Raw genomic sequence first — 14305 nt, forward strand, 5'->3', positions numbered from 1 at the left:
TGGTTTACAGAATGGCAGAGGAACATGCAAGAAACTCCTCACAGGCAGCTACGCAGCGATCATGGGGTATTTGCATATTAAATTCAAACTGAGATGGCAGAAATCCCTCTCCTTCCAGAAGCTTCACTAAACATTATAGATGGAAAAGTGCTCAGTTACTCCTGCTTGAGACAAGATCTGATGTGAAACAGGATTGAGGAGCTAATCATCAATAGGCAGCAAAACTCAGCCCAGGGTTACTATTTCCACTGTTGCTCACCTGCACTCCAGTACCTCCTCTGCCTGCCACCACTCCTCCATGAGACCCTCGTCTGTCAGCAGCAAGATGTTCACCCGCTGAATTAAATCTCCAACCCAATTCATTCCGGACACGACAGACTGTGCTCTTCACAGGCCCAGCCTCTATGCCCCTCTCCCTTCTCAGTCAACCCAGAGCCACAGAAAGTTTCAGGGCTGCTCCTTCCTCACAGGAATTAATTTGTTTAGTCAAAAGCCAGATCACCAATTGCTTCCGGGCTTTCCAGTATCAACAGGCCAACACTGCTCCACTACTCTTAGAAAAGACAGAGAGTCAAAGTCCTTCATCACTGCTTCAGTTATTTTAGTTTATCCCGTCCATCTCCTCTCCCTCCGTTTATCTTCTCTGAAAAGCACCTTCTGGTTTTAAAGGTTTCGATCTTCTTTTCAAAGAGGAAACATCAGTGTGAGAACCTGGAGTGTCTTTACAGTCAAGAAAGACTTTTGCCTTACAAATCCTCTTTGAAGTAATTTCTTTGTTTGATCATTTATGCTTTTTTCTTTCCCTAAACTCGTATCTGTTGGACTGTGAATTAGCATTATTGTTGATCACTGCTGCTTTGCTTACTGCTTCTCAGACACTGAAATATCACACTGTGTTTGAATGCAATCATGCTGCAATAAAACAAACATGGATTTTGTTTGTAAATTTTTTCTGGTCATATTAAAGCTGGAAAGCAAAACCTCCTGCTTATTCCCGAACAACAGAAAACAGGACCACTTTCATTAGCACCAAAAGGATTTTAAATGAACAGTTCCAGGGACCTCCTTTCAAATCATAAAACGTGAATTTTACATAAAAGTGTGTTTACAAATAGTTTCTGCTTTACACTCAGCTCTGCCCATCACTGACCAGAAGTTATATACATACAGACTAGCTCAGTAGCTTCAATCACTTGCAAGGAGACTGCAGAATTTATTTAAGAAATAAAAATAGGATTTCCTGATTCCTAGAAACTCTCTTCAGCCTGCCAGATATTGTCACCTCCCAGCTCCTGCAGACACAGGAGAGCACTAAGCTTTTGGAGAGAAGGGGTACTGTGGGTGCCACCAATCCAGGAGCCGCACACTATGCACAGGGTCCAGCACAACCTGCACTCCTTGGTCAAGGCGTGGTTTCTTGCCATTGCGAACTGGGGCATCCTGGAACACCAGGCGCACACGATGATGCCTCATGTCTGTGCTCACATTGATGGTGAACTGCAAGAAAAGAGACCAGGAGGTGCTTCAGAAAATCAAAATGATGAATAAACAGAGTTTGTAACAGTACATTTTTAGATATATATTTTTTTTTTAGTTCTTCTAAATTGTACAAGTCTAAGGTATTTCAGGTGCTGGCAGCGTTACACTCTGAATCTACAGCACTGGTTTCAAACCAGTTCTCTCTAGCTGGCAACCCCAAATAATAATGCTAGAAGTGAACCTGAAAGCAAGTGGCTGTCAGAGGAAGTCTGAAACTCACTGCCCTACTCTTAGGTTCAGTCTGGCTTCACTTTTCTCGGGCACAGGCCACTTCTCAAATCCTGACTTATAAGTACAGCCACACGTGCTGCCCCATGCTTTACCACTGTTCTTGCCTAAGCACACCTGCTCTGCTGATGTCTGGAGCTGAGTTTCTGTAAGTTGGCTCAACAGCTGCTCTTCCTCCCAGCAATCAGCAGTCAGGGACCATATACACATTGGAAGAGTTTGCTCATATAGGCTTTTGCTCTCAGAATTTATTGCCATAATGTAAGGAGGTATTTTCTTGAGGGAAGACTTCCTCTTCTCCTGCATCCCTAACTCTTGTACCCTGCCGGAGTACTGACAACTAATCTGCCCCAAGATGCTGCACAACCACAGCTCCTTACAGATTCTCTACATCATCTGTATTTGCTGCACCAAACAGGGAAGAGCTGATGGAAATGCAGAAGCTAAACCAAGGAGATCCTCAGCACTTCCTCTTAACCTTAAGATTCCCAGAATTGGTTTGTTCATGCAGCAGTATGATTTACACAACACCAAAGAGGTGTCCTCTTCATCTCCTTACAGAAACTACACATGCAAAGTTTGCCTGGCAGATTTCTCAAGCACTTACCAAGGTAAATGTCATACCCATGACTATTGGCACGAATATGAAGTTAAAGGTGGTGATCTGCAGTAGACAGCAATCCTGATCTGGATTTGTATGGACTTCTTCATACTGAATTGGTGGCTGAAGACCTTTGCAACACTTGCTCTTAAATCTGGGAGACTTGAAAGAAAAAGAGACTTACTTAGCTAAGCAGGAACCTATGATGAGAGTTTGGCTGCTTCTCACTGATGCTGACTAGCAGGTTCTCACCGTAGTCCCACATGTTTGGACAGAGCACTACGTGAACAACAAATAGCCATCACTTGGGACAGACAATTTGCAGGACCATTTCTTTAGAGGGGAAAGCTGCAGAATTCCCAAGGTTGCCTGAAACTACTTCCTTCTCCTGAGACCAGTTACTGGAGGTTTTCATTGGCAGTGTTGGCTTTCTTCCCTTCTCTGGGAAATCTTTCCAAGGGTAAAACAAGAAGTTTTAGATTTTGGTCTACATTTTGATCACTAAAGTGGTCAAATAGTCTGGTTTTTGGTAGTAATCAGTAGCAATGACCAAAAGATTAGATTATTTGGGGTAACAAATGATTCACATCTTACAGTGGAGAAAGGATACCAAATGAGGAAATAAAAATGTGGGATTCTAAATGTCTTGGTAATACAGACTGAAAACAGAGTGTAGTTTCAGAATGTGCTTTAGTTTATCATAGGAGTCAGAGTTTCCATTTATGGCCTGAACACATAAGAAGTTTCCACCTTCCTTTCTACCACCCAGAAAAATCATTACTGCCTCAAAAAAAGTCACAGCCATTCTCATTCTTCTTTCATACCTGCTTTTTGAACTTGAAGTTGAATTCCCACATTGCTTCTTGTCTGTTCCCTTCAATCTTTTTGCACCAGAAAAGCAGACACTGCGGTGGAAAAAAAAAAAAACCAGAAAACAAACACAAAATTATTAAACCCTTAAAGGCACCACTTTAAGTAAGTTTTAGCAGAGCATAAAGGCTTCCAATTACAAATGCAATTACATAGGAGCAGTTAGGAGCCATTTATTCAAATGAATTATGTTCAGAGAACACACTCAGCAGTTTAGGTCTCCCAGTTTCAAGTTGGCCAACTCATCATGCAACTGGATGATACAACATGTAGCCACTGACGTGCTAAACAGAAAAACCCTGTTGCACACTTTGTCCCTTTAGTAAGGCAGAGATGAGCAGTACAGATTCACCCGTTTCCTCCCACCCACCAAGAACTCCCTTTAAACCGGGCTCCAAACAAGACTAAAGCAAGGAACAGCTGAAAACAGAATAAGGATCAAGAAGGAGAGAATCTAGAGGGAAATGCAAAGACTAATACATGAGCTATGAGGTGACAGATGAGAAAGTTCCTAAGCCACTGTGGTGTCAAAAGAAGGTCTTGACATCACTAGGCACTGACTGTCATACTTCAGAGTATAAAAACACTGCCAGGATAGCACAGTCTGATCAACCTACTGTCCCTTTTTTAAAAGAAAATGAGAAAAGGGCCTCAAACAGCATCAGAGGTAATCAGCACTGCCCTCCCATGCAGACATACACCAGGAGTCCTGCAGTTTAATCCAGTTATCACTGTGTGGTCCACAGGATCCATCCCAGCATGCAGCACTCATTCTAGAGCAGGAGACTCAGCAGAATTCCTGTATTAAACTGAGTAGGAGGGAAACTCCCTGCCTACCAGTGAGTAGAAGCAACTATCCTTCAACAGCTGAGAAAAGAAGCTGGCAAGTCAGTCCAGCCATCACTGAAAGTGTTTCCACACCACAGACACCAGCCCACCACAGCTGGTCTTATCTTTTAACAGTGTCAGCAGGAAAAGAAAGAATAATATGGTTAAAGACAACTCCTCATGATCCATACACAGTCTCTCCCATGCCGAGAAGGCCTGATTGGTTGCAGTGAAGTACACATTTCATTTCATTCCAGAATAGCGTGACCCCAAATGAAACAAAGCCAGAGCTAGCCTCCACCATGGGGGCTCCATAATTAGAGACTACAGGTGATACGAGACCCTTTACTTCAACTCTGAGTCATGTCCATAAACAAGAGTCCTTAAAGGACCTTTATCTCAGCAATCTTCACGAGGTGAACAACTATGCTATGTGGAGTCAAGCTCAGAAACACGTGTCAAGTAATCTCCACCTGGGAGAAGGTAGCCCTCTTTTTTTTCTGATAAAAACATTCTCCAGATCTTTTTTAACTAAGGTAAGCAGCAGATGCTGCTGAGTTTAACTCCACCATCAGTGGCATTTGTAGTTCACCTGCAGAGACAGCCTGGTCTAGCAACTTGTTTGGTCATGGCAAGTAGTGAAGCACAAAATGGTCAGTACCTCCTAAGGGGCAGAGGATGTCGTCCGCGGGTCAGCCGTCCTGCCCTTCAGACGCGCCGTATGGCCTGCTGCTCCACCAAAAATAATGGGGGTGTCTTTAAAGGGCAAACACTTCTGCTGACACCATAACGGCTCCAGTGTCCCACACAAGCTAGGCTAGGGAAAGAAAAAAGGAAATTAAAGAGGAAAAGCTAGATTTGATAACACCCGGGTCTGGGGTCTCCTCTTGCCACATGCAGTTTATGTAGGCATTTGCCATTAGTTTCAAAGACCCGTAAAGGTATAACCAAAGCCCATGAAAGCAAGAACATGGGGAGGCAACGTCAGATCCTCTTCCATACCCACTGTGCTGAAGCATATCTGTGCACAGTAACACAGGTGGAGCTCCGAGTCTTGCAATGCAGTAGTACAGCAAGACCAGACTCAGGATGACTCTTTTATGCTCCAAGGGGTTAGGTCAAACCTCTACTATTCTAACAAAGCCTTGTCACTATTTAATTTCCTTTTTTAAAAGCTGAACAATAAAAGACTGCACTTCAAGAATCTTCCTCAAACCGTTAGTACAGTAGAAGCGCTAGCAGTGGGCACCAAAGCCGTTATGATGTCAACGTGAATGCTTCCAAAATGCTGACCCTGACAGCATCACCTCAGGGTTTCTAGCTTTTACAGCCACGCTACCAGATCCGAGCAGTGGTAAGAAGTTAGACTCAGAAGGACTAAGGTTAAGTTGGAATTTCCTAGAAATGTTTTGCTTTCTATTTTTTAAGAAAGATAATACCCAAACCGGGCATTCAGGAAGAGAATGAAGAGCTCTGGATGCAGAGATAAGACTACACACAGAACTGTGTGCTTTTCTCCTGCTCTGCAGCACCACCTGCTTGTGTTACTGCTGGATGCTCCCTAAGCAGTATGACTTTTTTTTCCAGTATCCACCCAGGGAGAGGAAGAAAGAAAGGTGCGACATCACATACAGATAGATGAGGTTGCTCTATTTTGCATGGAAAAGAAAGTACAACTATTGAACCAAAACCACTTCAGTTTGGCTCCAAAAACCTCATTCAACAGGTTTTTGACTTTGGATTTGGAGGGCAGAGAATTCACATTGTTGCTTAAATTGCTCACAGAGTATCAGCCAGTTGCAAGTTAAAACCAAACAAGAGACACAAAGGCATTTCAGAGTTAATGGTCAACAGCAATTAAGAAGGAATGGATATGCAAGTGCTCCAAGCTGGGATAGCAAAGGGAATTGCCTGCCCACACCAGAGACAAACCCTTTACAGCCCAACACAACTGCAGCCCCAGTCCCAAAGCAGACATTGGCTCTGCACATTTGCCATGCTCACAACCTCACTACCCTCCCTCGCCCAGACACCAAAGACGATGGATGACCTACAGGAATGTAGTATGAAATGACTCCCTTTCAGAGGCTATCAGTGTCACTTCTGATCTCTCCAGATGCCTGCTATGGAGAAAAGATGTATTCTGGCAGACAGTGTCAGAATAAAGCAGAAGATATAAAAGCTGATTCTACTGCAACCTCCTTTCAGCAACAAATTTGCAGCGGAGGAGGGGAGAGCTGCAAATATCCCTAGCAGTTCTGACATTCAGTGAAGCAAATGCCTTTTTGCTGATTACAAAGATGTTGTGGTAGGACTTAGGCAGAAGTTACCCAGAAGAGTAACTAGAATCCTCTGCAGTAGCAACTATACAGATACAAGTAACCAGCATACTTTTAGAAATCATTATTCAGAGTTAGTAATCATCCTACACCCAAGCTTCACTGGCAACCATCTAAACATCAATTTTTCTTCTAGAAAGAGAACAAAAAAACCAGAAAGAGCAACATCTCAGACATATCCAACTTCCTTAGTGATTCCACTTACTCTGGAATTTTTTAAAGTGCTGGGAGTACTGTCTGGAATAGCTGGATTCCTGGAGACTCGAGATGCAAAAGGCTCGTACATGTGGTACAGTGACCGGATGACACACGCACGGAGACAGTGCAGCTTCTCCATGGACTCTGGCCGCAAGCGGAGAGGCAGGTACGCATCCAGACTGTAGTGCCTGAAAAGCCAACAACAAAACCCAACACTTGCTGAAGGGTCAGAATGCCAGAGATGTGCAGAAGAGAGCTATGAAGAGATCAATGTTGAGAGAAAACTGAACATCTGATTGATCAGAGGACCTCTTGTCAACTCTGAGTGCTTCAAGGGTGTTGTACTGCTCTACATGAAAGCAAATGACAGTCTCAAGGACTTTACCTGCATCAGACAGGTTTCCAGCATACACATAAGCATATCATGCTACAAGTCCCCAATAATTCCTTGCACATACTTTGCCCAGAGATACCAGATGGTGTTTTAGCTGCAGGATGTACAATGGTCTGCAGAATCCTGCAGGTTCTCAAGGACTCACTTTAGCTGACCCTGACTGCATGCTTGCACGCAACTGCCTGAGCAGTCTGAATGCCTGCGCTCAAGGGTCATTCTTTGCTCAGATGCCAAAGGAGCCTTCGCTAGGAAACTTCACACTAAAACAGGGGCAAGGATGACCATGGCTGCTATTTGCTCTGTACTCCTGCTGCTTGCGCCTCCTGGGCAACAGATATAGAAATGCAAAGAAAGTGTTCTGTCCTGAAGGAAAGTCCAAGTGACATACACCAGGACAGAAGGCTTTGTTTCAAGTTTTGACCACGTCTTTGCTCTTCTTCTCTTACTTTATTTGTAACTTACTTCTGCCACCGAGACAGCTCCAAAACGCCTTAGCTTCTCTCAGGCCACCCTAATTACAGGAAGGTGGCCATGATCAAAGCTTGACGCAGGGTAAGTTTTCTATCAGTGATGTTTGCCTGTCTTTCAGTAAGGTAACGGTGCTGAACTTACCGTAAGCACTTGGAGTGCTTTACACACAAAGCACACTGTCAGACAGGAGCGTGTAGGCCACAAGAAGCAGAAAAGCACACGATGCTTTGAGATTTTATACAAAGCACACAGGAATATGCCACACAGATCCATTTCCAGATCCAAAGAGGATGCAATATACCACAACCCCTTGCCAAATGAGGCCCGCAACACCATGTCAATACGCAAACATTATAGGACCCTAGCTTATAGGGAATTATTCCCTTATTTACAGCTCTGCAGCCAGCTGATCACTGCTGAAGCCTCCTACAAATAAAACTCTCTAGAGTCTCACCTTCTGTAGAGCCTGGTCCAAAAGGCAGCAGTGCAGGTGACAGTCCAGGCTTTCTTGCAAATCAAAGAAAACCGGACAATGTCTTCAGGGCGAATGTAGGAAGCCAACAACAGCCAGATATCAATTGGGTATTCTTCTCCGCCACCCCCATCAGGATTTTCTAAATGCAATGAAGGTATGTTAGTTTAGTAAATAACCTCTTTTATCAAGTCACATCTAGAGGCGTGTGCTTTACTACCGGTAGCACAGAGTAAGCAGCTGAAATATGTATATACACACAGTCAGCTAAACAAGCCCAAGTTAGTACAACTTCATTATCACTGCTACTGGTTTTCGTCAGCATGCACTTGCCCATCCGCACAACCATTACACTTTCCCTTTGCTGGATACATGCCATCATTTATCCCAGCTGCACTGTTTGCACAAGCATGCAAAGTGAAAGATTCAAAGAATAATTCGGGCTGAAAGGGTTCTCTGGAGGTCTCTAGTCCAAACAGCCCAGCTCGAAGCAGGCTGAATTAGATCATTTTGTTGAGGATCTTGCCCAATCAAGTTCTGACTGTATCCAAGGATGGAAACTCCACAGCCTTTCTGGACCCTGTTTCAATGCTTGACCCTTTCACAGCTGAAACACTTAAGTGGAGAAATAAAAATTGGATGGCAAATACAGAGGCAACTTTATGTAAAGGAGGGCCAGGCTCATACATTTTTATCAAAACTGTTTTGACTGTCGTCAAAAAATGCTTTACACTAGAAGTCCCTGAACATTAAGACATTGCCAAGCTTGCCAAGTCTTTGTTCAAATGGTCGCAATATTTTTGTAGGAGCTCTGCTAAGGTGGGCAAGCAATTCTCTTCTTCAACTGGCTAATCAGCTGCTTTTCTTAAATCTGTAATTTCATTAAAGCTTCCTGGATGGGAAACTTTTAATGCAATTCAGATGAACAGAATGGCCTGTTTTCGCTCTCAAAGGTGTCAGAACTGCTCGACCAGAACTGAAGGTTCAGAAACTCCTTTCATTCCTGCGGTGTTTTTAACACCACATGTTTTTCCACAGACATTGCTCCAACTTTAGGAGAAAAAAAAAAATTAAAAAACATAAATAGCTAAACAATACCAAGCATTAGGAACATGAAGAAAGGAAAAAGAAAACATACAACTTGTACACAGTGCTAACCGAAAACACTGCTATGAGGTTTGTGAACAAGTGGCATAAAGGAGGTGTTTAAGAACTTGAAGGTGCCAGACCTAATCCTGAGACAGCAGGTTAATAACAAAGGGCTGTATTTTATCCTCATGTGATAATTGCTACGGTCATTGCCAAAGAAAGCTCTGGATGTGATCACTTCCCTACATCACTACAGATTTATGGCAGGCATAGCCACAATGGGCTGTAACATCCACTTTGCTGTTTCAGCTCTGACTCAAGAAGCCATCAAACTACACAACTGCTGAAAGGCAGAGTGCAGTCAGAAGCATCATTGGTCTATTACATTTTTTCTTCCCTAAACATGTAGCAGAAATAAGTAAGACAAGGTTGTCGTAGAACAGAATACTGACTTTCCAGACTCATAACTCCTGTAACTCTAGCCACTCAGATATTCTTATTTACCCTGGATTCTGAAAGATGTCTTAATAAAAGAGATTAAACTCCTATCCCAGAGGAGTACTGTGCACCTACAGTCCATGGTGGATGTTGATGCATTACATAACTTAGTATCAACATTAATAAAGTTAAGTTTTTCTTAAGCTCAAGAAACCAAGCTAAAATTTGTTTCTCAACTTGAAAGCAATCTGTTAATAGAAACTCCTGCAGGATTCCACAGTGCAGCAGAACAGTTTGCTCCTTACACTGCATTGCGACTTGCTTTCTATAGAGTTGCACAAAGTGTAAATGCTGAAGGATACATTTCCCTGGAATTAACTCACTATGATGTCACCAGGGCCAAATTCACTTGCCTGCTGGAAGAAGAGCCCTCTAAACTCATTTGTAACAAACCACAGCCTTGGAAACATCCGGAAGACAGAGCTTGGATTTTGCCAACAAATGCATCACGGACAGCAGCGTTGTTTTTTCTCCAAAGCAAACCCTGCTTTCACCAAGATGAAGTAACATGTCCAGTGGCAAAGTTTCACAACTCTTTCTAAGAGCAGCATTCATTTACCAAGATTGAGAAAAGTTTACTGAAAGCAACGAGCACTCAGGCTTTGATTTCATGCCCAAGGCTCTGCCTTTGTGAAAAGACACCACTTCTGACCAAGTCCCAGCAGATTTAAAAGTGATTTAACCCTTGGCATTTCTTTGTGCACATACAAGTTGCAGAATGCCCCGCAGAGCCCCGTGACTAGCCTGTAAATAAGCAAGCACTAACATCACACACAGAAAAGATGCAGAAGCAGCCCACACAGAGCCCCCCAGGAGAGGCTGGCGACCATACCTTTGTGCCTTTTGCTCTTCTTTTTTCTAGACGCAGCTCGCCCATTGATGCTTTCCTTTGTATCCATTTCATCGCTGCTGTCGCAAGACTCTCCTGACACAGAGAGAACTTCCTCAGCAGGAACACACGAAGCTTCCAAACCACAGAGGGATTTTACTAGAATGACAAGCAACGACACAGTAACTATACTAGCAGAGAGAAAAAGGTGATCCAAGTTCAGGAGATACTTCAGTGGAACCACTGCCACAGCCACTGCTAGGAATGCTAACTGCATTAAAGCTTTCTGGTGAGTGACACAAGCAAGTAAATCCTGGGCCCGAGGATTACCTTGTCAGAGAAAGATTAGCAGGGGTGAGTGAATTGGAAACATAATTATTTAGCTTCGTGTTTTAAAGAATGAACAATGAGGACGATTACCAGCACATTATGCAGATGATCCCATCGGTTTAGCTGAAGCTGTTTACAGTTCTGAATAAAACAACAGGTTCTTTTTCTACAGTGCTAACTGGTTCTCCTGCATACCAGAGCTTCCTAGCATGACCACCGTCCAGCCTGTATAGAGCCAGCACCTACTCTGTAATTGTTGTATGAACAGAGAAGATACGCTCCCTTCTCCACAGGATAAAGAGATCCTGTGGCCAATGACACACAATCCATCAGCGATATAACTCAGTGCCAAGCATACAGGAGCTCCACTTATCCTAGAATTTAGTGAAGGGAAAGACTCTGGCCTGATGAAGAAAACAGCAAGTCGAATCAGTTGGGTTTTTTTTTTGTTCCTCCCTCTGGTGAGATGTTTAGACCCATCCCTGTTATGAAATATTATTTTTAAAACTTGATCTGTCAACTGAGGGCTCACTGGGGCAGAAAAATCCACATGAAGCAATAATGACAGTCTTGAAAAAGAAAGGTGTGGTCCTACGTTACAGCTGCATGAGGCACTGTCATAGAGAGACCAGCATTGTAACAGCATTACCAATGCTTTGCCAATAGTCTGGAAAATTCATCCAAGAAAGTTGAATTTCAACCTAATGCACTGGGTGAAAAAAAGGACTTCTACCAAGAGGCACCTAACCATGCCAGAGGAGGCTTGCACTGCTTGAGCTTTTCTAACCTAGCACAAACTGCAGCCCAGGAAGGTTTTATACATCATAGTTACAGTCATCAGAGCCACTGGAGAGCAAGACGTGCTATTTGAATTAAAGGGACAGAGTAGCAAGAAAGAAAAAAAAAAAAATCAGGAACTGACCATAAATAAATTCAGGTGAGAGATGTTCTCATTTCTAACCACAGAACAAGGTTCTGAAACAGTAAAACAGCAGATGGAAGGAGAGTCTTAAGATAGAGCTTGACTATACCCACTGACTAGAGATACTTTCAGTGCTTTCCTAAACCAGTTCTACCTCACTTTGCACAGTTTACTCCGTAAACTGTATGCATTCATGACAGTGATATCCCTCACTGTCAAATTGTACTGCCCTCTCTACATGACCTTTTACAGTCAAAAATAAAGAGAAGTAGATGGCAACACAAATAGCAGTAAGTTATGACATCAAATACAGCCAAGCAAGAGAGGACAACTGACAGAGACTCAGAGAGGGGTTTAGAAAAAGAAACCCTCACACTCTGCAAAGGAAAGATCAACATCTGAGTTGACAACACAAGTCTATTCACACACTGAATCACACTGCATTGCAATCTTGCAGAGAGGCACCCTCTCGTCATCTCACAGCCATAATCTCCACCCCATCCCTGGGGGTTAGGGATGGGGAGGAAAAAAGCTCAGGAAAATTCCACCTGGCCTTTGCTCCCCTCTCTGTGAAGCTCCCTGCTCGCTGGCAGTCGCAGCGATGTTTACTTGGAGCCAAGAGACAGGAGGTGAGCAAGGCCAAAGGCTAAAGCTCCCTGGGCAGAGGCTGCCGTCTCCTCCTGGCTGCCTGCTGTCCCCATGCCATGGCAAGCTGCACCAGATGAGGCCATAGCATGCGTCATGACTACACCAGATAAGGCTGTAGCACAGCCCTGGGGCTGGGGAGGAGAGATCCCGAGGATCCCAAGGACCCCGGTGTAAGGAAGGGAAAGCCCCAGTGACTCAGCCCTGCAAAGACCTGAGAAAAGGGTGAGCAGGGAACTGCTGTGACCTAGAGTCATCTAGATAGCGTGGAGGTGAGCCAGAAACAGAGCAGGATTTTAGGAGAGGGGTTAAGCTGGCCAAAGCAGGTGATGCTGGATGTGAGGACTCAGGGTGGGGCAGGAAGGAAGAAAAGACAACAGAGTTTGCCAGGTATGATGCTGAAGTGCAATACTTTGAGGCAGTGCCTCAGAAAGAATACACAAGGGTCAACAGGAGCAGGAATGGGAAGGGAGAGGCCGCCAGCCTATTAGAAAGGAGGCAACAAGAGGGAGGTGCCCTGATCTTAAAAGCTTGTGAAGTAGGGCTGAAAAGGATATTCACCAGCACCACTGCCCTGTACAGTTACCCCATGACAGGCATTCACGCAAAGAACATATTTTCGTTAAATGGGTAAGATTTCAGCAACATAACAAGAGTTTTCCTATACAAAGGGTTCAGCTATCACTGTCAATGTAATAACATTCATCTCCAACAAGTGCAACCAGCTACATTTAAGAGTCGATGCCTAAACATTAACATTTCTGAAGCAAACAGGGCGTGTTAGTTCAGACTGCTCCAAGCAGCTAAAAACCAAGGAGGAAGTAGATAACAAAATATTTTAGTACCTTTCCTGGAAACTGCTTGTTTATACAGTTCACCAGGGGAACAGCAACACCCTCAGAAGACCTCCTTGCAGCTTGCAGCACAGGGTGGGAACATGTTTGCCAGAACTATCATAACCTTATTCCCACTGCAAAGAATTTTATCTGCTAATAAAATTGTCTACAGTTTTATATGAGGTAATAAAGACTCCTATCATGTTATTTTCTGCTTCAAGCAGGAGATAACACCCAACGATTAGTAGGAAAGGCCTTCCATTTCAGGCACTAACAAAGACTCAGCAATTCTTACTGGACTTCCAACAGGCTTTCTGCAAAACCTCTTGTCTAAGATCCTAAACACCTGATTCTGCAGAGGAACACAGACTCATTTTCAGGCACTAAATGAGACAGATTTTCTCAGGCCACGGAAGGGGAGTTTCCCACGTCATGCAGGGGCCAGCAAAATGGGGAGGCAGCCTGGGGAAGGCAGGGTCCCCAGTATAGACTCACCTTCCTGCTGAACTGCATTGGCCACAGCTTTTTTCACCCGTCCAGATTTCACGACAGCTGGGTCTGAGTTAGCATAATCTGCCACCGTCACTGTAGGAGAGTCGGGAAACAGGGTGTCAGCAGGATTATGGATTATAGGGGAGGGGATAGAAGGTCTAAGAGCCACGATCCCTCAAGGGGACGCTCCTGATAGGAACAGAGGCTTGAGCAGGAGGTGCACAAGCAGAAGGAGCCCCGGCAGAGAGGTGCAGGCCAGGAGCCCCCAGCAGGCCTCTACCCCAGCCCACCAGTCTACCAGGCCCAGGGGATGTACCCCCTGCCCAGCCCAGCCCAGGTCTCTCTCTGCCTCCACCTCCACCAACGCCAAAGCCCGCACCCCCCCCTCACACACAGCCTAACTCAAGCCCGGCTGATCCTCTAGGCCCAGGCTCCTCCTTCACAGACCAAGACGGCTCATTCCCAGCCCAGGCCAGATCCCGCCACCTCCAGCCGGAGGCAGCTCGCTCTCCCGCTCCACAAGCCCGAGTGGGCCCGGCTCACCTCCCGGCTGAGACTGGACCCCTCCTCACCTCCCCTCACCCAGGCCAAGCCCAGGCCCCTCGGGCGAGGCCACTTTGTCCCTCAGGCCCCAACCCAGGCCCAGCCCCTCCTCTCCGGCCAGAGCAGGCCGTCTTCCCCCGCTAGGACCGGGCCCCGCTCCCCTCGGTCCCCCCCCTCCCCG

At 44.9% G+C, this 14305-nt stretch overlaps 1 protein-coding gene across 1 annotated transcript; it reads right to left on the minus strand.

Moving 5' to 3' along the window:
* Positions 1 to 1018: 1018 nt before the first annotated feature.
* TMEM183A (transmembrane protein 183A) lies at positions 1019 to 14171 on the minus strand. The gene is made up of 8 exons (XM_010584551.1): positions 14154 to 14171; positions 13585 to 13674; positions 10360 to 10515; positions 7923 to 8082; positions 6611 to 6791; positions 3193 to 3273; positions 2375 to 2530; positions 1019 to 1497 (listed from the first exon to the last, which is right to left on the minus strand). Exons 3-8 carry the CDS (start codon positions 10424 to 10426, stop codon positions 1312 to 1314), a joined length of 831 nt encoding a protein of 276 aa, XP_010582853.1. The 5' UTR covers positions 10427 to 10515; positions 13585 to 13674; positions 14154 to 14171; the 3' UTR covers positions 1019 to 1311.
* Between the last annotated feature and the right edge of the window lie 134 nt (positions 14172 to 14305).

Source organism: Haliaeetus leucocephalus, unplaced genomic scaffold, assembly GCF_000737465.1.
Source record: "Haliaeetus leucocephalus isolate CR32 unplaced genomic scaffold, Haliaeetus_leucocephalus-4.0 Scaffold1000, whole genome shotgun sequence".
NCBI classification, from domain to species: domain Eukaryota; kingdom Metazoa; phylum Chordata; class Aves; order Accipitriformes; family Accipitridae; genus Haliaeetus; species Haliaeetus leucocephalus.